The 25,562-nt window shown below is 42.2% G+C and overlaps 1 protein-coding gene across 1 annotated transcript in view; it reads right to left on the minus strand.

Annotated features, from left to right (window-relative positions):
- The window catches only part of LOC126456583 (uncharacterized), a 454,669-nt gene that overhangs the window by 152,870 nt on the left and 276,237 nt on the right, over positions 1–25,562 (minus strand). Inside the window, exon 5 of the mRNA XM_050092328.1 lies at positions 16,763–16,892. Coding sequence (XP_049948285.1) covers positions 16,763–16,892 — 130 coding nt within the window. The remainder of the gene's footprint in view (positions 1–16,762; positions 16,893–25,562) is intronic.

Raw genomic sequence — 25,562 nt, forward strand, 5'->3', positions numbered from 1 at the left:
GATAATATGTTATTTGTGGTCAGATGGTTGAGAAGCTGCCTGTACATTACTTTTTCTAAAATTTTTGAGAATGCTGGCAAAAGAGAAATCGGTCTGTAGTTTGATGGCATCTCTTTATCCCCTTTCTTGAATAGAAGCTTAACATCTGCATATTTCAGCCAGTCAGGAAATGTCCCAGTTATAATTGACTGGTTACACAAATAACTTAGAATTGTACTAAACTCACAAGAACATGTCTTAATTAACTTTGTTGATATTTCATCATAACCACTAGAATGCTTTGTTTTTAAAGATTTTATTATGGAAGTTATTTCTTTTGGTGAAGTGAGTGACATATTCATGTAACTGAAGCTATTTGTAAAGGACAGTTTCAGATATTCAAGGGCATTATTTACTGTTCCTGACAATCCCATTCTATCAGTAACAAATATAAAGTATTTGCTAAATAGATTTGCCACACTATGCCCATCGGTTACTAATGTGTCATCTACCCTTAGTGCTATTTGCTCCTGTTCCTTTCTGGTTCTACCAGTCTCCTCTTTCACTATATCCCATATTGTTTTTATTTTGTTCACTGACATTCCTATCTTCTTCTCGTAGTGCATTTGTTTAGATGTCTGAATTACTTTTTTAAATATTTTACAGTATTCCTTGTATTTAGCTAAATCATCAGCATTGGAGCTATTCTTGGTCGACAGATACATTTTCCTTTTTGTCTTACAGGAAATCTTTATTCCTTGTGTGATCAATGGTTTTATTATAGACTTCTGTTTAATTTGAGTAACTTTTAGAGGAAAACAGTTTTCAAACATGGTACTGACATTGTTCATGAATGTGTTATATTTTTCATTCATGTCATGAGCACTATAAACATCTTTCCAGTTCATATCTTTGAGAAGTTCTCTAAAACACTCAATTTCTCGTTGATTGAATTCTTTCCTGCACTCAGATTTAGCAGTCTTGATAATCTGCTAATAATTTACATCTAAAACAAGGAGCTGCATGTCATGATCTGATAGTCCATTTATTACAGGTTTTATGATATGATTTTGTTCCGTTGATTTGTGTATAAAAATGTTATCAATGGCTGTCCTTGAGGATTTAGTGATCCTAGCTGGAAAGTTTACAGTGTGAGTTAGATTGAAAGACAACATTACTAACTGCAGTAAATGTTTACTGGAAGATTGCATTAGAAAATCTGTATTAAAGTCACCAGCAATCAAAATTTCTTTGTTTCTTCCTGTTAAATAACCCAAAAGAGCTTCTAGATGATTTATGAATAGATTATAATTTCCTGCAGGTGCTCTGTAAGTAGTTAATACTATATAGGATCTGTTATGGAACTCTACTTCTGTTGCACATGCTTCTAGATGCTGCTCTAAACAGAATTTATTAATGTCAATGTTCTTGAATTTATGGCAGTTTTTAATAAATGTGGCAACTCCTCCTCCATCCATATCTACTCTGCAGAAGTAGGAAGCTAGCTTAAATCCTGAAATCTCTAACATATCTATACCAGTGGTCACTTGATGTTTGGAGAGGCAGATTATGTCAATTTGGTAAAATGAATTCATTTCATCGATACAAATGAGTAGTTCATCAACTTCATTTCTGAGTCCCGGAATGTTCTGGTGTAATAAAGATAACTGATACTGCATACTAATGGGATTATAACTGCTTTGGTGAAGATAAACTGGCAGTTTCTGATTACTTTCTGTAAAACATTGCTTAAATGGAGGCTGTATGCTAAAATCTGACTCCTGTTCATCTGTTTTCTCAAACTGAGTGTGTCTGCCAATCTCTCTTAACACTCGTTTTCCATCCCCCTTCCCTATCCTAAAAAAGGCATCCCTCCGACACCTGTGACCACTGGTACTTTGCCACTTGTGACAGTGTCCCCCCTTAAGTTTTCTGCAATCAACCCAGACAGTTTTCGCTTCCCTTTCCTATTGAGGTGAAGGCCATGCATAGTGTAGTCCCACCTATCAATAGCATCCACAGGAATCAAACCAATATGGGACCCTATATCCGTCCTAAGCAGCCACTCCAACTACAAGTTCACCCTCCCTACAGAAGATTTCAGATGAGGCCGATCATGGCGTCTCAACACAGACACAAATCCCACACTCGTACGCTTCGTTGCTTATGCTATCTTCACCAGGTCACTCTCTATGGAATATTCAGAGTCTCTGTCAATGCTATTTCCCGGACCACCCACTATAACCACGGCATCCTCCTTCGTGAAATCCTTGCATAAAGAGTGTCGACTTTGTTCCAAACCCCATCACCCAACATTATTATATATTTTGGATTCGGCTAATGAGGAAGAACAGATTACCATTTCTCTATAGACATTCAGAAGCATCACTGAAAGTGACCTCATTCGTCATATGGGTTAAGGGTGGGCACACCTACTAATGTGAGCCTATACAATTTTGATCAGGTAGTATATATCGGAGGAATCTGGAGAACACCTTACAGCAGTGACGTGAGGAGGATATTATGTTTCAATCAGCACCGCGAAAAAGTTGAGTTACTTTGTATGCTGGCTTTGGAATGTATCCGCAGTTCTTTTTTGATTTTAATAACTGTCAGGAAAACTGTCTTAAGTCGCACCGGAAGGCAATTTATTTATTGATGACCGGTTTCTGACTGTTTGTATACTATCTAATCAGCCTGAAGGATAAAATACAGGTGATGTTACCGTATATAGACTTCCACCGCAGATGTAGCGGAAATAGAAAGTGCTTTTGATGTGCGATTCTCATACATTGGATTGGTATTCAGAGGCTCATCTTTTTGGCCAGTCAATAGGTAGTGCAAATGTACACTTCTTTAAATGGAACAATGCCAATTTACATTAACAAAGTAGAAGTAGGGTAAATAAGAATGTTAATGGTGTTTGTTGCAGGGTTATAGTGCAAGTCGTTTAAGAGACATCGTACTTTGAAAAGTTCCCACACCGACACTTGTGCAATGCCTGTAGTAGCACACCCTGAAGAGTAACACAAGTGCATACACTAGTTATATACATTCTGACCAGTAGCGAGACAAACTGACCATCACAGGTTGTGTTCGAAAATGACCACCCTCAGCGGCAGTACACGCTTCCAGTCTGGTATGGAACAACTGCTGCACACACGCTAGTACTTCAGAGGACGTGTCCGAGTGGGCTGCAGAACACGTCGTTGTATATCATCGAATATAGTTGGTATGTCCTTTTAGACAGAGTCTTTCACCTTTCCACACAGAAAAAAGTCTACAGGCGTCAAATCCAGGGAATGGACTGGCCAAAGTACAGGTCATCTGCTTCCAAACCAACGATTTGGAAACAATTAATGAAGACACGCTGTAGTACTTCGTGTATGAAGGGCTGGACAGCCATTACGGTGTTTGTACTGTTCTCAGGTCTTCAGCCGGGTGCAGTCGTTTTCAAACCACGATATTTCGACAGTGTTCCTTGCCATCATCTTCAGGTGATACCTGCAGACTGAGTATGGTTCAAATGGCTCTGAGCACTATGGGACTCAACTGCTGAGGTCATTAGTCCCCTAGAACTTAGAACTAGTTAAACCTAACTAACGTAAGGACATCACAAACATCCATGCCCGAGGCAGGATTCGAACCTGCGACCGTAGCGGTGTTGCGGTTCCAGACTGCAGCGCCTTTCACCGCACGGCCACTTCGGCCGGCGCAGACTGAGTATCTCCGCTGAATTTCATCCCCTTTGTACTCTGACCGCTACCCACCCCGTTCCCTGCGTCATGCCGCACGCGGCGCTTCGTGGAGTGGTGGTGGGGAGGGGCGGGCTGATCCACAGAGACGCCGGGTTAAATCTCAGCAAAGCCTGGGGACCCAGAACTCAGCCAACTAAAAGCACAGCGCCGACCCAAAGCGACTTCCGCGCCCGACGAAGGCCACAGGACATCTGATGGTCCACAGTTCGCATCCAGCAGCCAGCAGTCCGCCCCTCCCCACGACCACTCCACGCAGTGCTGCGTGCGGCATGACGCGGGGGAAGGGGTGGGGAGCGATCACAGTATAAAGGGGAGGAAATTCATCGGAGACGCTTAGTCTGCGGTTATCACCTGAAGATGACGGCAGGGAACGCTGTCGAAATATCGTGGTTCGAAAACGACTGCACCCGGCTGGACACCCGAGAACAATACAAACAGTTAATTCGCCGGAAAAGCCTAAGATCACACAGCGATTATGATGTAATCAGAGGTTCCTCCTAATCTGCGGAGGAGCGTCTTCTAGCATCCATGGAAGATGGTGTGTTACTAGGTTGCGGTTCTTGTGCGCGTTCAGTGTTCCGTCTATGAAACAAGTGTCTATACGTACCCCACACCATATGTTTATACTCCATGGACGCTGACGTTCCCCCAGACGAGGCCTACTAGGATTGTCCACAGATCAGTAGCGCATGTTTCGGCGGTTTACCTGGCCGTGATTCGTAAATGTGACTTCACAGGTAAATAGATACATGATACGTCTAGAATATTGTGTCTTAATGCCCATGTTAATACCATTCTCACAATAGTTTGCATGCAGCTCTTGATGGAGAGAGGTGCCACAGGGATGGAACCTATGTCGATAGAGAATGCGCAGGATACTCTGCTGACTCATACTACTTCTTCGTGTGGTGCAAATCAACTCCAAAAAAAGCAAGAACATAAATTTCCCCCTCTTCCGTCCTCACTTGTTTCCTACTTTTTCTTTGTCTAGGTCTACACTTCCACTTTCACGTAACTGGGTGAAGAAGTTGATAAGTAATTGCCGAGATGGTTGACGTCTATTGGGATATCTTGCCGCATATTCCGTACAAGAACGAACTGCATTCTTCCTACGCTCTCCATACACCATGAGCACGTCGGCGGCTTTTTCTGCATTGGTAGATCCCACCGTACACTCACGACCTAGTGCATGGACTGTCACACACTAACTGATTAGCAAGCTGCAACGCACTCAAGGAATACACAAGCACCTTGTAAGCAAAAAAATAAGGACATCGTACCTAGCAACTACGCAGGTTGTGTGTCAGAAACAAGTGACGGTTTGGAAACTTCTCAAAACACGATACCTCGTAAACTGCTCGCACTAGAATCCTGCAAAAACATCACTGACATTCTAATTTACCCTGCTTTTCGTCTGTTGATGCCAATAGGCAATGTTCCGTCCAAACAAGTGTGTAATTGCACAAAAAATACACAAGTATTACTATAATCTGTTTATCGGCTAACAATACGAGCCCCTAACTACCAATCCATTCTGTGAAAACCGCCCATCAATAGTACTTTTCATTTCTGCAATATCAGGGGCGCAAGTTTTTGGTGGTTCATCCTGTATAGCAATAACGTTTGCAAAACTGCATTACAACAGCAACTTAGGCTCTACAACACTAATATTGTTCAAAACCAGACGACGTATCATAAATGAAAATCTTGCGTTACACTAGTCATACAAGTTACTTAATTACTTATTTCTTCGTTCCAGTTACCGCGCTTTAGGCAGCGTCACTAAACTTACAGCTGTGTCTTGCCATTCCAGATGGCTAAAGAAATCGCCAGGATTGCCCTGACACAGAGATACACTTCTGCTGTTGCTGGAAACGAATTACCGAATATTCACATTACCAATGAGCTGTGTAATTTTGTTTTGACTCATCTAGCTGAATCTTATGGTAATTTTGAAAGGGAATTTCAGTATGTAGAAGACCAGAGAAGTGCCTACAAACAAAACTTTGATTCAGTACAGTCCAGAGACGAAACAAGTGCGTAAACCACGGCACTACAGCTCCCCACTCACTTTTTCCCCCTTCCCCCATTCTTCCATGTTCTATTATGTGGTAATTAAATGCAAATACAATAAGAGTACTCCTCTACGATCATCATTCTTTTCATTAAATCTTGTTTCGATGGCTTAAATCTATAGCGTAGTCAAATAATATCAAACAGAGTGTGTTCTAAACAACACAGCGCAAAACAAAAAGGGTCACTTGTCCTGGCCCCATAATTATCTGTCATTGCGTTGCAGAAGTTGGAAATTGAACTCGGAGGTGCCCACAATCTCCCTCTGTGAAAAAGCGAAGCGCCCTTTGACTTCAGCCTCAGGCACGGAAACGCTTCAAACACCAAAGTGTCAACACTTGCGCAATAAGGTATAGATGGTTCCGAGCACTATGGGACTTAACTGCTGAGGTCATCAGTCCCCTAGAACTCAGAACTAGTTAAGCCTAAGTAACCTAAGGACATAACACACATCCATGCCCGAGGCAGGATTCGAACCAGCGACCGTAGCAGCAGCGCGGTTCCGGATTGTAGCGCCTAGAACCGCTCGGCCACCCCGACCGGCCAATAAAGCATTCACACGTTTTGCAGTCGAAAACAGCAGTCTGCAGGGCAATGTGCAACAGAACGACATTCTTAACAACTTTGACACTTCTGGCAACCCCCTCCCCTCTCCTCCCCGCATTGACCATTCAACACCCAAGGACATTGTAGGCCTGCAACTCCACTGAATGTTATCTGACCTCTCTGGAGTGTAGCTTGATCACAAATTTTTGCTCTGGTGTTCACAGTGGTACCAATAGGAACCTTTCGAAATCGTTCACCGAATGTTTAATGGGATCTGAAGCAGCAAAGGTTGTTTATGTTTTCTCATCAGCCCTCCTGAGGCGTGATCACAGGAGGGGGGGGGGGGGGGGGGCAATGCGACCTTGACACAGGTGTGAACAAAACAAGTTAGGGTCTTTCAATGACTACACAGTGTCACCGCCGCGCCTCAGTTGGGAACTTTAAAAATGTTCCTGTATAGAGATGGATATTTACTGATTGCCGTGTGGCGTGCAAACATTTCGTCACTCCACAGCTGGATAGCGCTACATCGATGAAATTGCGCCTGCTAGCATGCGAAATGTTAGTGACCACTTGTGTTGCGCAGTGTACGTGCAGTAACATCTTAACTAACATGTACAATCGAACGATTATGAATTAAGTCAACCCTTCATCACTGTAATAGTAATAACGTCAGTGTTGCATGAGATTATCCCCTCAGTCTTCTATGCGCTTGTTAAGAACTGTTTTGTGATACTTCCGGGAATAAGCGCTCTTCCGTATAGGCCACGGTTTCAGTTATTTATGAACCAGTTGCCGAAAACTACCCTGGCCTTTCCCGTGTGCTGTGTCCAGGTCAGTTTCGTTTCGTTCTGCCCTTCATCTTCCGATTGACTCGAATCCGTCTGTAGCTTATCGTGGTAAGTGCAACGCCATCGCTTTGCTTGAAAGAACGAACAATTGAAAGCTATACTTCACCGACGAAAAAGAGAAATTATCTTTCCGAAAACGAAGGCTTAATTACCTCGATCTTTCCACTTGGTTCCCGGTCATTACTTTAAAGCGCATCGAAACTGGCAGACAATGGTGCTACCCAACCCTTGTTAGGTTTAGCGATTTTTCGAAATTAACAGTGACGTAAACTTAATACGACTGTGATATTCTGCTCAGCGGAGTGTATACCTATAGTGAACGGTCAGCTTAGAAATTTCAACATGTCACCTCTTCATTTAATACCTCCTCGTAGCCGCTCCAACTGCATTGTTAACATCAGCGTTGATGGAAAATCACTTTCCTCCCATACGCTGTTTCAGCTTGCCTAAATGTTGAAAATAGGTTAGTGCAAAACATGGACTGCTGTAGCAAAACTTGTGAGCTCAGTGTGATGTCTCACTGTCGCGAACGAGAACGATGTCTTTGCTTAATTTTCCACGCCTCTTCTTCTTTATGGCCCTGCACAGTGATATCATTGTTGCACAGTACAAATCGGCACTAATGTTTCTGCCTTTTGCCATAAACTCGTGTACGCAATTCTTTCACGGTTGAAGAAAACGGTGGGTCATGCGCTTTCCCTCAGATTACCTGCAGGTGAAGCAAGTTCGCATTTTTTTCCGCATAGGCGAGGCGAGTAGGTCCATTCCAAGGATGCTCTCTTTATTGAAGGTGTGAAATGATGGACTCACCTCTCAGCGCTCGTAGCGATGCGGCTTAGAGAGCATTATCATTCATATAGTAACGCCCAAGGAAATTTAGAGACGCCCTACACTACGCACGTTTGTGTGCAAGTGATAGTGATCGTGGAATCCAGTGTGAGCACAGTTTCGGATACTGCAGACGATCTCAGACTGTGTAATGTGCACTGCCTGTTGGGATGCGGATCTACTGAACAATGTCCACTGTTGCCACTCTGCGACTGGTGCTAAGAAGTTCATCGATTGCCTACACGAGGTTCTCTGTGGTCGGTGTCCTTCCTTTCCGATTCCACTCACCCAAGTCTGTTGGCGCCATTTCACTGGGCGCTGCCCCGAATCCTCCCGCGATCAGAAAAATTGTACAGAATCCACCCGAGCCCGCAAGGGTCTGAAAAACGATGGGACTGAATCCTCCCGTTTGAAGTAGGTAGCAGTTCTAAATGTTATGAATACTCCAAGTAGGCAAAGGAAAGCATATGAAGTTACAGTAGAAGATGTAAAAATTTTTCGCGTGTATTGTATGTTTAAAAGTTTTATCTTTTATCTTATCGAGATAAAGTCCAACCAGCATAGCGCCAGGGACTAAGTCCCGCTCAAGGTCACGCGCAAAGCGTGTATAAGTGAATGTTTAAAACATGGGAGGTGTAGGGGCAGGAGATATGGAACACGGCAGAGATAATTATATTATTGGCTATAATACAACATACAATGTGTCAGTTTTGGAGGATTCGGTCCCGTTACCCGCTTACCTACATGGTTTCGGGTGGATTCGGGGTTGCCCCCATTTCACTACGTAACGGACACGATAATGGTTCAAATGGCTCTGAGCACTATGGGACTTAACATCTATGGTCATCAGTCCCCTAGAACTTAGAACTACTTAAACCTAACTAACCTAAGGACAGCACACAACACCCAGCCATCACGAGGGACACGATAATGGATTGGGTCCATAAACCGCCAGAATTTCGATGTGAATCCGTGTGCAGTTTAAACGTTTTGCACCAAGAAGCGTAGTCTTCCACGCCATTTCACTCCTACGCTGTGATGCACCTGTTATCCCACATCGCACCAGAACACTGCACAATGGAAATCCATAACAGGTCACTTTTTCTGGTAATACGCCACCTTTCATGCACAGTGGTCCTAGTGTGGAGCGATATGCATAACTTACTTTTTGATGTCTCCTAGTAAGATTGGACACGCCACCGTTGATGCACAGTAGTGTTACTAAGTGTCGCCCTTGAAGCCTAGTAGTCGCAGTGTGGGTCTATATGTTTAACGTACCTTTTGATGTCGTGTAGTATCATTGACTGCCACACTCTTTGAAGCAGCAAACCATCAGATGAGCACATTATTACAATGTTGTTGTTGTTGTTATGGTCTTCAGTCCTGAGACTGGTTTGATGCAGCTCTCCATGCTACTCTATCCTGTGCAGGCTTCTTCAACAGCCAGTACCTACTGCAACCTACATCCTTCTGAATCTGCTTTCTGTATTCATCTGCTTAGCGTATTGATCTCTTGGTCTCCCTCTACGATTTTTACTCTCCACACTGCCGTCCAGTACTAAATTGGTGATCCCTTGATGCCTCAGAACATGTCCTACCAACCGATCCCTTCTTCTAGTCAAGTTGTGCCACAAACTCCTCTTCTCCCCAATTCTATTCAATACCTCCTCATTAGTTATGTGATCTACCCATCTGATCTTCAGCATTCTTCTGTAGCACCATATTTCGAAAGCTTCTATTCTCTTCTTGTCCAAACTATTTATCGTCCATGTTTCACTTCCATACATGGATACACTCCATACAAATACTTTCAGAAACGACTTCCTGACACTTAAATCTATACTCGATGTTAACAAATTTCTCTTCTTCAGAAACGCTTTCCTTCCCATTGCCAGTCTACATTTTATATCGTCTCTACTTCGACCATTATCAGTTATTTTGCTCCCTAAATAGCAAAACTCCTTTACTACTTTAAGTGTCTCATTTCCTAATCTAATTCTCTCAGCATCACCCGACTTAATTCGACAACATTCCATTAGGTTATTATAAGGCAGCCCACACACCAGAACGTTATCTTCCTTCACATAAGCTAAGCATGTCATAAGATATCTAGTGGTATTGATTCTGCAAATGATAACGAAACATTTGGTGCACCGGAAATATTTACTGTGTTCTGTATTGTCTGCGTGTTTATCCTTTAAGTTTTGCAACACTTTTGCCGAAATCTACTAACTGTCACTTGATACACACATCTCTGTTGTGAAAATAGAACGCATGTTTTGTATAGGAATGCACAAAATTCTATATTTACTGTGCTGTCGAGTGATACGCATTGTCGCATGTGTATTACGTGTCTGAATTACAGTGAGTGGCAACATAAATTGTGATAGGCATTATTAAATATGCAATAATGATTTTGGTTCAAACTGAAAAGCACCTGCATATTTTAATATCACAGTACACTAAATGAACATTTATTCAATTCATTTTTAATTTTTTATTATCAGTAGTGGCATGTTAAGTGAAACTATATCTACTTTGTTCAAGGAGCGTCTGCGCTATTTTGTGACACTTTGTATTAAAAACGGTAATAATGTAGGATTATTAAAAAAACGTCACATGTTCCCATAGGAGGTAGTATTGGCGAAAACTAGAAGAAAAGTTCCTATAGTTGCATGTCCGGGAATTAATACCTGTTGAGATATAGACTGTTTTATTTCTGACCAGCAATTTGTAGTATTGAGTAATTAGGCTGTCTTAATGTTCTTGCGCACTGTGTTACCAGCGCTTTTGGAGAATGTTACCATTGTGGAAGGACGATTATGGTTTTTCAAATACGAGGCACTTCCCACCCCCGACCTCACCCCCTACTTCTCGGTTTCTACTTATTGTACGACAGTACATCACTGCACATTTCATGGGCGATAGACTAGCTTGGAGGTCTCTTAGCGTGGCCAACTCCTGGCCGTCCTGACTCCGTCGGATTCCTGGCTTCAGGGAACATTGAGAGATGGCAGGGCACTCTCACTTTTGATTTAGTGTTATGCCGCTTCTTTTTCTTAGGGAATATGATTTGCAATTTGACTTCACACGTCAATTGAATGGTGGGCAGTGGTTAATGCTCTCGCTTGCATGCTCTAGGGAAAGAATAACGGTAAGCTTTACCTGCGTTCAAAGGAATAGGGTGCCGACTTAAATGACTGCTGTAAAAGCATGGTGACGGTGGGCCAGGGAAGCTCGTTTTTTCTGCGGAACCTGCGTGGAAGCATTTCCGGACGGCTGAGTTCTGCGGCCTCATTGTGAGAACACGTTGGTTGGCGCCAGTCAGTCAGCATTTGTGTCCAGGTAGACTGCCTAGCGGCGAGAAGTCGCCGCTGCAATGGCCAGCGCGTTGTAGACCGGCAATAAAGCAGAGGATGGGGCCTTATTAGGCAGGAAGCCGACGGGACATCTGTGTGCGTTCTGCGAATTTCGGTGGGACAGGTCACTGGCACCCAGACGTCCAGACTCTGTTACAAAACATATTTGTGAAAACGCGAGGCTTTTAGCGAGTTTATGGCCGTTCTTTGGAAACTTCGAAGTGGACGCAACAGAAGAGATAAAAGGCTTTTTATGGAGGGCTGTGGTTCCATCCTGGTCATGTTGTTAGCAAAAGACATGGCGCAAACGCGTGAGAAAAAGGCTGCGAAACTGAATCTTTTTTCCTTTTCTCCCAATTGGTCAAATCCGTGTATGCAGAGCAAGGGGCGCTCTCTGAGCTTCGAATGCCATGCTCCAGCTCGTGATTGGCTTGTGCTAAAGTGGAGGAAGTCTAAGATGTAAATGAGCTTTTGCTACCGAGCTGAGGAAGAAAGCGGACAGAAAGAGAAGATCACTCTTGTACCAGAGCTTCGCTAGTAAAGAGCTACAGGTCTCTACCTGAACGGTGAGACTGGTGTCCTTTGCTAGTATGCCACTTAGAGCCTGTGCCAGTCACCTTCTGAACCATCAGAGGTATTGCTTCTAGCATCATGCACATATTGAGTTATGCATGGGTGTACTTATTTGCCTTGAGTCGGCCGTCTAAACATTTGACATATTCCATCACGCATAGTCGTGGCACGAAGTCAGATTGGCTTGTCAGACCAGCAGTCGGGTACACCTGCACACTGGAATCCACCGGGGTTTCAGAAGCTCATGGTAAAGTACCTGCGTTCCAAATTAACCGAACACGAGACCGCGTACTTGCATTTTTCGGGCGTGCGCCATTAATAACAGACTGCTGCCGTCCATGACTTCAGTCGCCGAATGCATCGTGGTGTGCTGCCCTGACCAGCAGGAGGGTAAAGTATTCGCTGTTACTGCGTAGGGCTCCAATATATGTTTCTCGGCACCCTGTTCTTTCGAACTATATTTTTCTTTTTTAGGAATAGTAGAGTATAGAGAAAAAATACCATGGAACAGTAGGCCTCTTCCCAGGTCACAAAAGAACTTCAAAAAATGGAGAAAGGCTTATAGAGGTATGTAGGCATTTCAACTTGAAAATAATGACAACACATTTCAAAAAGCTGAGCCGAAAAACTAAAACATGGAGATCACCAAATCCACTTCTCGGAGAATTCCAAATTGACCATGTGGCTATCTCACTTCATTGTCAAGAAGAAATTCAAAACACTAAAGTGCTGAAAAGCCTTGATGTTGATTCAGACCACTATTTGACTACGATTAAATTCAGACCACTCCCATTTCGAAAAGAGAAGAAAACCTTTTACAAAATTCCAAAATATAACACAGAAACGTTAAAAAATGAAGAAATTAAACAACGGTTTCAAAGAGCATTGCACAAAGATAGCGATGGCATATCCACAATAAATAAGGAAGCGGGATGGGACGAGATCAAAAACGAAATAGTTGAAATAGCAAAAGAAAATTGTCTCGTGAAAAGAGTAAGAAGACATCCATGGTGGGACAATGAATGTGATGAGAACCTGGAGAAGAGACAGAAATTGTGGCAGAAATGGAACTCCACAAAAGATCCTCAAGATCTTGACAATTTTAAAATCCAGAGAAGAGAAACAGCTAAGCTTTTCCGTAATAAAAAAAGAAGACAATTTCAGGATAACCTAGAACAGATTGAGGAAGACTTTAAAAGAAATAATTCTAGAGATTTCTACAAAACTTTTAGAAAACAGCTAACCAAATACCAATCCCCAAATTTATGTTTTAAAGATGAAGAGAACAAGCTAGGTTTGACAAACAAGACTAATTGTGAAATATTAGCAAAATATTTCGAGAATCTACTAAATTGTGAACCACCCAAAGACAAAATGAGTTTTGAAAACCACCGAAATACTAATACCGAGTCAAAACCTCCAGACGCTGAAGAAATAAAACACATAATACACAGTCTAAAAAACAATAAAGCCCCAGGTGAAGACTCCATAGTACCAGAAATCCTAAAAATAATGGATACCAACCTCCCACAAGTTTTGGAACATATGTTTAAGAAGATCTGGGACGAAGAAAGAATTCCTGAAGACTGGCAGTGTGCCCTGATACACCCACTACACAAAAAGGGGGATAAGATGAATGTTAATAATTATAGAGGGATCTCGCTACTACCAGGAGGATACAAAATTTTGTCAAGGAAATTACTTCAAATCGTGGAGCCAGTTCTGGATAAAAAAATAGGTGAATATCAAGCAGGTTTTAGACAAGGTAGATCCTGTGTTGAACAAATATTTAACCTGAAAACACTAATTCGTTACAGAATCTCAAGAGGCCAGAGATTTGCAATAGTATTTGTAGATTTCAAAAAAGCATACGACTCGGTAGATAGAGAAACATTACTGAAAGTATTGGAAGAATTTGGGGTCGATACGAAAACAATTCTATTTATCAAACAGACGCTAACAAACAGTAAGGCCAAAGTTAAATTTATGGGTGAAATTTCAAGGAAGTTCGAAATTAAAACAGGTGTTAGACAAGGTGATGGTTTATCCCCAATCCTCTTCAACTGCGTACTGGAAAAGATATTGAGAATATGGAAAGAAGAACTCAAAGGCACCAAGAATGACATCAGAATTGGAACAAAAAAAGAAAAAATAGAAGTGGACTGTTTAGCTTTTGCAGACGATCTGGCAATAATTACAGAAAACGAAGAAATAGCTCAGAACTACCTGGAGAAACTACAAGAAGTTTCGGCCAGAGTTGGACTGCAGATTTCATTTGAAAAAACCGTGTATACGTCTAATCATAGAAATAACAAGAAAAATCTTATTACTAAATACGGCAATATTAAGAGAGTAGAAAAATTTAAGTATTTAGGTGAAATAATTCAAGTGAATGGTTTAGACAAGAGTGCAAACCAGGCGAGAGCAAGGAAAATGGAATTTGCTTTTCAAAAAACCAAAGACATATATAACAAAAAAAACATTTCGATTCAAGCTAAATTAAGACATTATAAAACTGTCATTAGACCAGAATGCCTGTATGCATCGGAGTGCCTAACTCTTAACAAAAAGGGGGAAATAGAAAACATGGAAAAGAAAGAAAGGAAAATTTTGAGAAAAATATTAGGACCGAGAAAGATTGGAGAAGAGTACAAGCTAAAGAGTAATAAGGAAATATACAAAACTATTGAGAAAGTGAGTGAGGCAATGCGTAAACGCAGACTAACGTTTTATGGTCACCTGTCGAGGATGGATGGAAACAGACTAACAAGAAAAGTGTTTGAACATAGTAACAGGAACGAAAAAACCAACAATAAATGGATACAGATGGTGAAAAAGGATTTGGCCTATTTTAATGTCACCCGTGAGTCAATCAGGGACAGGGAAAAGTTTAGACAAATAGTGAACGAAATTAAGTGTTTTCCAGAAGAAACGAAACTAAAGAATAATAACAGGAAATGGTCGGAAGAGCGGAGGAGGAACCACTCGAAAATGATGAGGAAATATTGGGAAGAGAGAAAAAAAGATCAAAAAGCCGGGCAAGTGAATTGTTGAACGTGGTCCAAAGATGGCCGAAATCGAAAGAAGAAGAAGAAGAGTATAGATGTTTGATTGTGGCGCAGTTTAGTTGCCACAAGCCGGATTCATGTATATGAAGTGAGATATAGCAAATAGTGTTCCGGGTAGTGTCCTGTGTCGACCCCAGACTGATCACTTTGTCCACCATAGACCCCATGTTAGTTAAAGAGTCTGTCAAATAAAAATGTTTGTGTGACGTTTCCTTATTCATTTATTTTGTCTTGTGATGTTAAGGTTGAATAAATCTATTGTCATTTAGATCACAACTTCTCCCAGTGTTCTGATTAACATTACCTTGCCATTTTTATTAAAGTCCAGATCCTAAAAGAGAGTAGCAAGCTTGCAACATTTAATGTCATTGGCGCACTCACAACCCATAGAGAATGTGCAGGCATTACAAGAACGTGCGACCATGCATATGACACAGTCGGAAAGAATCCAACAGCGTTGGGAAACTAGCGTCGTTCACTGTGATGTAGCGAAGCAGATCTCAGAGATGTGTCAGGACGCTTGGTAACCACATGCATCGCTCGCCGAGCGGGATTAGCCGAGCGGTCTTAGGCGCTGCAGTCATGGACTGGGCGGCTGGTCCCGGCGAAGGTTCGAGTCCTCCCTCGGGCACGGGTGTGTGTGTCTCTCCTTAGGATGATTTAGGTTAAGTAGTGTGTAAGCTTAGGGACTGATGACCTTAGCAGTTAAGTCCCATAAGATTTCCCACACATTTGAACATTTTTTTGCATTGCTGCCTATAAGGTCTATTTCTGTGTGACACATGGGAAAAAGAGTGAAGATTGGCCAGTGTCTCATCAGATATTGGGTTCTGGACTCATCATTTCATCTAATTCTGGCCAATACTATCTCATTTAGGAATATGTGGCACCTTTTTAATAGTACCTAGTTTTTCAGTCTCTACTGCTTACATGGCGTTATTTTGCTGGACAGTCGAACGTACGAGTGAAGCGCTAGTAACATTAAGCAGCACCAAGACTTCATTGTCCAGATCGTACTACAATCTTGAGGCGATACGTGAGAACTGTCACCATTTATTAGCAGTAGTGGAAAAAACCATACCATTCATCACAAGTAATATGGAACATCCGATGCTATAGACTCATGTGGGATCATAATCGAAAAGTGTTTTATTTTACTTAACAGACACTTCGTGGTCGCCCTACTGCGGTTGGGTGAGGAACGATCTACAAGGCTCTTTGGCCGGAACGTCTGCACAAATGCAGCCCGACATGCAGTGTATCTGGATCAATGCACTAGGTCGAATTCTCCGTGCTAGCCTTTCTCTGACACATGTTAGTCGACAAGAACGGGAGTAAGGCATCTGCTGAGATTGGAAAGTGAGGCTGGAAACAAGTGAGTTATTGAAATATCGAGGTGGACCGTGAGTTCTGTACAGATAGTGCGATTAGTAGCGCATTGTTCGTACATGGTAGGTATCCCGGTTCGAGTTTCGATCCAGCATAGACGTTTTGTGTGCCACAAATTAAGTGCCCACAAACTAAGTGCTAGTGTTAATTTGAAATGCCTTGTAAGAAAATCATAGACCACATGTCATTACAAAGGCCACATCTCATTACTTGGCCTACACCATTGTCTAAGAAACAATTTTCAAACTGAGAAGAGAAGCGGCTTTCAGGCGAGGAATAGGAAAGGCCGAAGCAGTGACAAGCAGCAGGTGTGAGCCACGTGGGATGGGACCACTGACCTGAAACCTCGCCTGCATGTAATCTTTCAGCGTTTCAAGGCACACCTTTTCCAGGATGCCGTACACCAGCGCCTCTTTGCCGAACAGCTGGTAGCTCTCGATCTGCGTCACGCCGTACATCAGGTCGTACCTGAAACAAACGAGGACAGATCCGTGAGGGGAGTATGTCTTAGTCGATGGGTCGGCTTTTGTTGTTTAAAGGTAACGCACATCTTCAAGATTTTTCCACGCTGCCCGCAATGTCGGCTTTAATACACCATGGACTGCACGTCGACGACCATCCGCAAGCACGAGCTCTGCGGAGATTGCTAAAATCTCGCTATACGACGTGATGTTTGGAGTTTCCCGGTTTCATGAGCAATGGTTTCGGGATTGTAGCCCGGTGACGACGAAATCTTGCCACGATATTTGGGATGACAAGGATTCGGCCCTCAACACGTGAGTGTCTAACACTCGGATGACGTCGACATCTTGCCACAATATTTCGGTTGACAGACATTTAGCCGTCATTAGGTGAGAATAAAACACAGGAATAAGATCGAAATCTTGCTGCGATATTTCGGCCGATAGCCATTCATCCGTCTTCAATTGAGTGCTAAACACTCGATGACGTTGTAAATCTTGCTACGATATTTCGCCTGACTACCATCCAGCGATTTTCAGGTGAGTGTAACACACTCGGATGACTTCTGTATCTTCCCACGATAATTCAGCGGACAACCATTCATCCATCTTATGGTGCGACGGCTGAATGTTTATCTACAGAAATACTGTGGCAATGTGTCACTTCATCCGGTAGCAGTCCCGAAACCTCGCGGACTAACTTTTTGTAAAAACAATTTTCGGACTTCCGTTTGGTTTCTCCCAGCCGGAAGAAGATGCCCAAGGTCACTTTTCTGGACAGTTCAGAATAGTGATTTCCATTGCAACATAACACAGCCAGGTAGCTGCATAGTTTCATGGGATTCCCTTACTAGTCCTCAGCCAGAGTAATCCGGAGGTACATTAGTGGTGACGGTATGTGTATAAGGTAAACCCGAACTCCAGCGAGAAAATTTTGGATATTTTTCAGGCGTCTGTTTTCGGCATTTGATACAAGAGACTGGTGGTATTCTGTTGCTCGCCACAGGGTAATTGCGTTTATTTCATATTTACTGCTCCCATTTGTCTTGGTAAGTATAATGCACTGAAAATATCTGATTAAAATAGCAAACGTCACTGGTGTGAGCTGTGCTTTGTCCTGGTAAGTATACTGCACTGAAAATATCTGCTTAAAAGCGCAAATGTCGCTGCTGTGAGCTGTGTGTCTTGTTCTGATACAAAGTTGTTCCACTCGCGTTCGTAGCCGTTGCTAATAACAATGCCCATTTCACTCAGGCTTGTATTCAGTACTGATATCGCTATGTGAGGTGATGCTATAAGTTTTCTCGAAGTAATGACTAGTCCATAAGGCTTTGAAATTGTAGCCCAAAAATGGTTCAAATGGCTCTGAGCACTATGCGTCTTAACTTCTGAGGTCATCAGTCGCCTAGAACTTAGAACTAATTAAACCTAACTAACCTAAGGACATCACACACATCCATGCCCGAGGCAGGATTCGAACCTGCGACCGTAGCGGTCACGCGGTTCCAGACTGAAGCGCCTTTAACCGCACGGCCACACCGGCCGGCATTGTAGCCCAGTGACGTTGACATCTTGCCAAGATATTTCGACTGACAAGCGTTCAGCCATCTTCATGTGAATGTAAAACACTCTGATGACTTCGACATCTTGCCGCAATATTTCGATTGACAACCATTTCGCCACCATCAGGTGCGAAGTATCGTGGCTAGATGTCGGCTGCAGCCCTGAAATCTCGATGACCAAGCTTCATAAAAATAATTTCAAACTTTTGTTTGCTTTCGGTCCCTGGGAAGTGATCTAAGGGCAAGTGGTTCGAATTGTCACATAACATCAACATGTAAATATATTGCTACAGGGGATCCGATTCCTGAGCCATAATAATCTGCAGAGTACACTACTAGTAGTGGGCCAAAATTTTGATTGTTGTTCATGGACATTTTTTAGTATTTGGTGGAAGATACTCGTGGCCTTCGATGGATCGGGAAATAGTAATTGGGTTTCGCTCGATTTCTTGCTTCACTATTGATCGGTTCTGTCTCCAGTGTGTTTGTTGGTCTGCGTTACTTTGGCGTCAACAGTGATGTACAACAGTATGCATGGGTTTACTGGTGATGAAGAGTAGATAGACCACGATACACATTCGGTGCTGATTCACTGAATGCAGTGAACGCGCAGCACATCGACGCTATGCTGAACTGTTTTCGTAGGGACAACAAAAACATCACAGTACTTTAGCACATTTGCGTTGTTACATTATTCTATGTTTTGTATTACACTTTTTGGTGATTGCATGTTCTAGGACTTTTCACTGTTATGAAGGTATTTTCAAAGAAACAAAAGTAACTGAGATCTCAAATCGAATATATCATACAATGCCTGACTGATAGCTGAAGCACCCGGAATAGATAGTCGTAAGTCAGAGAAAATTTCTACGGGGGCACAGCATCAGATGGCATGTAAATGATTAGAATTGAAATTCTCTGTGACAGAAAGAAGTAAGTTAGTGTTGTTCGTGTTTACTGTTGTTACCGGGCCTGGTAGGGCAAACATCGAGATGACAGAAGTCATGGGAGGCCTCTTGAAATTGTGTCGAACTCCTTTCCCATGGAGCAGAGCAGAAATTCAACGTGGCATGGTCTCAACAAGTCCCCTGCAGGAATATTTAGCCATGCTGCCTCAGTTGCTATCCACAACTTGAAAGTGCTGCCGGGGCAGGATTTTGTGAACGATAACAAACCATCGAATATGTCCCATAAATGTCCGATGGAATTCATGTCGATCGCTCGAATTGTCTACAATTTTCTTCCAACCAGTCCGAAACAAATGGGGCTCCGTGATACGTCCTCCATAAAAATTCCATTGTTGTTTGGGAACATGAAATCCATGAATAGCTGCAAATGGTCTCCCAGTAGCCGAACATAACCATTTGCAGTCAATGACCGGTAGAATAAGACCAAAAGACCCAGTCCATTCCACGTAAACAGAGCCCAGACCATTATGGCGCCACCACCAGCTTACATAGAGCCTGTTGATGGGTCCACGATTTCGCGTTCTCTTCAGCACACGCTAATCCTACCATCAGCTCTAGCCAACTGAAATAGGGAGTGACCAGGCCACTGTTTTCCAGTAGTCTAGGGTGCAGCAAATATGGTCACGAGACTGGGAGAGTCGCTGCAGGCGCTATCGTGCTGTACGCTAAGGCATTCGCGTCGGTCGTCTGCTTCCATAGCCCAATAACGCCAAATTTCGCTGCACTGTCGTAACGGGTACGTTCGTCATACGTCCCGCATTGATTTCTGAGATTATTTCACGCAGTGTTGGATGTCTTATTTATTTTATTTATTTACAAGTCAGGTTCCGTAGGGACCAAATTCAGGAGCAAATCTGCAAGGTCGTGGAACGTCTCAGTACATGAAATTACAACATAAAAGTAATTACAGATAATAATGAAATGTTTAAGAACCCAAAAAAGGCAAGTAAAGTTTAAGTAAACCCAATCAACAATACAACAAGAATCAGATTAAATTTTCAAGGAACCTCTCGACAAAATAGGACGACTGACCCATGAGGAACCTCTTCAGTTTCGATTTGAAAGCGCGTGGATTACTGCTAAGATTTTTGAATTCTTGTGTTAGCTTACTGAAAATGGAAGCAGCAGTATACTGCACACCTCTCTCCACGAGAGTTAAGGAAGTCCGATCTAAATGCAAGTATGATTTTTGCCAGGTATTAACTGAGTGAAAGCTGCTTGTTCTTGGGAATGAGCTAATATTGTTAACAAGAAATGACACTAAGGAATATATATATTGAGAAGCCAATGTCAAAATACCCAGACTAGCGAACAGGGGTCGACAAAAGGCTCGTGAATTTACACCACTTATTGCCCGAACCGCCCTTTCCTGAACCAAAATTATTTCTTTAGAATGGGAGGATTTACAACAAAATATAATGCCAAACGACATAAGGGAATGAAAATAGGCAAAGTAGGCTAATTTTCGTGTCAAACGATCACCCATCTCAGATACTGTTCAAACAGTAAAAATGGCAGCATTAAGTCTTTGAAAAAGACAGTTTGCTACCTATCTGAACACCTAGAAATTTGAACTGTTCAATTTCATTAATCATATGCTCATTCTGTGAAATTAAAACGTCAAGCTTTGTTGAATTGTGTCTTAGAAATTGTAAAAATTGTGTCTTACTATGATTTATCGTTACTTTATTTTCTACAGGTTATGAACTGCACTATTTGAAACCGAGTCAATGTTGCACGCAACATCCTTTACTACTATGCTAATATCATAAGCGAACAGAAATCTTTTAGAGTCACCTGTAATACTAAAGGGCATATCATTTATATAAATAAGGAACAGGAATGGCTCCAACACTGATCCCTGGGGCACCCCCCATTTGAATGCACCCCACTCAGACCCCACACCACACCCACTCTGAACACTGTGATTAATGACATTTTTGCTATCTGTTGCTGAAGTTAAGAGGTGGGCTACTCCCCATATTCCGTAATGGTCTTACTTCTGGAGCAATGTTTCGTTGTCAACACAATCAAATGCATTAGTGAAATCGAATAATATACCTAGGGTTCGAAACCTTTTGTTTAACCTATCCAGTACCTCACAGAGAAAAGAGAATATAGAATTTTCAGTAGGTAAACAACTTCTAAAGCCGAACTATACATTTGATAGCAAATCGTGTTGTATAAAATGATCAATTATTTTTAAGTACACAGCCTTTTCTATAACTTTAGCAGACACTAATGGCACAGAAATAGGTCTAAAATTGTCTACATTATCCCATTACCCCTTTTTATAAAGCGGCTTTACTGCTGAGTACTTTCATAGTTCAGGAAACTGACCATTTCTAAAGGAAAACTTACAGATATGGCTAAATACAAGGCTGACGTGTGCAGCACAGTATTTTAATATTCTGCTAGGCACTCCGTCACGTCCATGAGAGTCCTTAGTCTTCAGTGATTTAATTATTGACTGAATCTCACCCTTGTCTGTACCTATAGAGGAGTATTTCAGACATCAAACACGGAAAGGCATTTGCCAAGAGAGTTATATGATTCCCTGTAGAAATTAAATTTTTATTTCATTCAGCAGCAGTGCTCAGAAAATGATTGTTAAATACTGTACATATATCTGATTTATCAGTAACTGACTTTATATCGTCGACGTTGTGCTGCTGACCAGACACTTCCTTCATAACTGACGATATGGTCTTAATTTTATCCTGTGAATTAGCTATTCTATTTGCGTACCACATACGCTTTGCCTTCCTAATAACATTTTTAAGCACCTTACAGTACTGTTCGTAATGGGTCACTGTTGCTTGATTGTGACTACTTCTAGTAGCATTTTGATATAATTCCAATTTTGTTCTATATTATGTCCATATACCACTAGTCAGCCACCCAGGCTTCCTTTTACTACTAGTACTCCGTTTAGAACGTTCTAATGGAAAGCAACTCTCAAGGAGCATAAGAAATTTGTTAAGGAAAGCACTGTATTTGTCATCTGTGTTATCGCCACCTAAACATCCTGCACTCTCGTTCTTTGGCGAGGTTTACAAAATTCTCTGTTGCTGTTAGATTAACTTCCCTACATAGTTTGTGTATATATATGTGACATTTATTTGTGTACAAAAGCCTTCTAGTGTTACAATTTTTGCATTATGGTCTGAAAGGCCATTCACCCTTTTACTAACAGAATACCCATCTAGGAATGAAGAATGAATAAAAATATTGTTTGTGGCTGTGCTACTGTTCCCCTGCACCCTAGCTGGAAAAAACACAGTCTGCGTCAGATCATATGAATTTAGGAGATCTACCAACATACTTTTCCTAGCACAGTCATATACGAAATTAACATAGAAGTCACCACATATAACTAATTTCTGGTACTTCCTACAAAGTGAATCAAGAACCCTCTCTAGGTTGAGCAGAAATGCTCTGGAGTCAGAGTTAGTGGACCTATAAACAACAACAATTAGAAGTTTAGTTTCACTACATTCGACTGCCCTGCACAACATTCAAATATCTGTTCAGTGCAGTGCCGTGATACATCTATGGACTCAAATGGAATACTGTTTTTACGTACATGGCCACTCCCACACCCGGCAAGGAACTCCTTGATAAACAGCCAGATAATCTATATCCTGGTAAAGGAAGCCTCTGAATTGTCAAATTATTTAAGTGGCGCTCCGATATACCAATTTGTTAGCACTGGCAACTCTACGCAAATGCCTCTGCTCTCGGTCGTTAAGTGAAGGCCGTCGACCACTGGGTTGTCTGAGATGAGAGTAATGCCTGTTCCCCTGCACCCTAGCTGGAAAAAATACAGTCTGCGTCAGATCATATGAATTTAGGAGATCTACCAACATACTTTTCCTAGCACAGTCATATACGAAATTAACATAGAAGTCACCACATATAACTAATTTGGTATTGGTATTATCGGCACACTCTTGACACTGTGGATCTTGTAATATTGGAGTTTCCGAAATGGAATGTCTCATACGTCCAACTCCAACTACCAATCTACTTTCAAAGTGTGTTAATTTCCGTCGGAAATCTTTTCACGTGCATCACGTGAATAAAAATGACAGCACCGCCAATACACTGCCATTTTACGCCATGGGAATGCGACACTACCGTCGTCTTTATATCTGCATATCGCTATCCCATGACTTTTGTCACCCCAGAGTATCAGGGGTTTGAACAGCGTTACATGACAGGTGATCAGTGTAAAAGTCACTGAGGTACCGCGTACTGGAGAGAGAGTTGTATCAGCATCTGACAGATTTTGGGAGATGCCTCATTGTGGGTCTTCCCCAGGTCAAAAGGTGGAATAGTGCATTATCCAGATTTCTGGAGCATTCGGATTTGACAATGGCCCGATTTTGGACTGCATGGGAAACTGGGGGTGGTGTGCTAGCCATTAAGACTATCCTTCGCCACGTATGAGCACCAAAAAGGGACAAGTACCATATTGTGCTCGAGGTACATCCAATGGTTTGGAGAGGTACGTGGTGCCATGGTGTATAGGAAGCCGTCGGTTATGATTTCAGGTCACGGCTGGTAGCGATTGTCGGGGTTCTGAAGGCACAACGACACGTCACGAACTTTCTGTGTCCTCATGTGTCACCTGTCATGCAACAGTATCGTGGTGCCATTTCCCAACAGCACGATGCTCGTCCACGCATGGTACTTGTCTCCACGAATTGCCTGCGTGATAGTGAGGTATTCCTGTGACTGCTAGAGCCTCATTTCTGTCCACGACAGAACGTGTCGGTAACAGCTCCGATGTCCCCTTAGTCCCAGTGTCGAATCCAAGACATCAAGGATCAGTTACACCAGTTGTGCGCCAGCTATCCTCAAGCTCGGGTAAAACGGGTCCATTACGCCACACCAAACGAGCACATGCATCCAAGGTGGAGGGGCTGCAACGTCATACTACATAATTGGATAATATTGGCAACTTTTTCTGTAATATTCTCTCGATTACTTACTCACTGCACCAACTTCACATAATCCCTCGACTCAAGATGTTACATGTAGTTTCCTCCTGATGACTCGATTTTGTGATCACTGAAATAACGTGACAGACCTTCTAAAACTGTGAAGTTTCATTATGATTAATCCTCCCCTTGCAGCCGCTACAATCTTTTTTCAGTCGGTGTAATTACTTTCTTTGTTGTTGTTGTTGTGGTCTTCAGTCCTGAGACTGGTTTGATGCAGCTCTCCATGCTACTCTATCCTGTGCAAGCTTCTTCATCTCCCAGTACCTACTGCAACCTACATCCTCCTGAATCTGCTTAGTGTATTCATCTCTTGGTCTCCCTCTACGATTTTTACCCTCCACGCTGACCTCCAATGCTAAATTTGTGATCCCTTGATGCCTCAAAACATGTCCTACCAACCGATCCCTTCTTCTCGTCAAGTTGTGCCACAAACTTCTCTTCTCCCCAATCCTATTCAATACCTCCTCATTAGTTACGTGATCTACCCACCTTATCTTCAGCATTCTTCTGTAGCACCACATTTCAAAAGCTTCTATTCTCTTCTTGTCCAAACTGGTTATCGTCCATGTTTCACTTCCATACATGGCTACACTCCATACAAATACTTTCAGAAACGACTTCCTGACACTTAAATCTATACTCGATGTTAACAAATTTCTCTTCTTCAGAAACGATTTCCTTGCCATTGCCAGTCTACATTTTATATCCTCTCTACTTCGACCACCATCAGTTATTTTACTCCCTAAATAGCAAAACTCCTTTACTACTTTAAGTGTCTCATTTCCTAATCTAATACCCTCAGCATCACCCGATTTAATTTGACTACATTCCATTATCCTCGTTTTGCTTTTGTTGATGTTCATCTTATATCCTCCTTTCAAGACACTGTCCATTCCGTTCAACTGCTCTTCCAAGTCCTTTGCTGTCTCTGACAGAATTACAATGTCATCAGCGAATCTCAAAGTTTTTACTTCTTCTCCATGAATTTTAATACCTACTCCGAATTTTTCTCTTGTTTCCTTTACTGCTTCCTCAATATACAGATTGAATAACATCGGGGAGAGGCTACAACCCTGTCTCACTCCTTTCCCAACCACTGCTTCCCTTTCATGCCCCCCGACTCCTGTAACTGCCATCT

This window comes from Schistocerca serialis, chromosome 2 (assembly GCF_023864345.2).
Source record: "Schistocerca serialis cubense isolate TAMUIC-IGC-003099 chromosome 2, iqSchSeri2.2, whole genome shotgun sequence".
In the NCBI taxonomy this organism is placed as follows: domain Eukaryota; kingdom Metazoa; phylum Arthropoda; class Insecta; order Orthoptera; family Acrididae; genus Schistocerca; species Schistocerca serialis.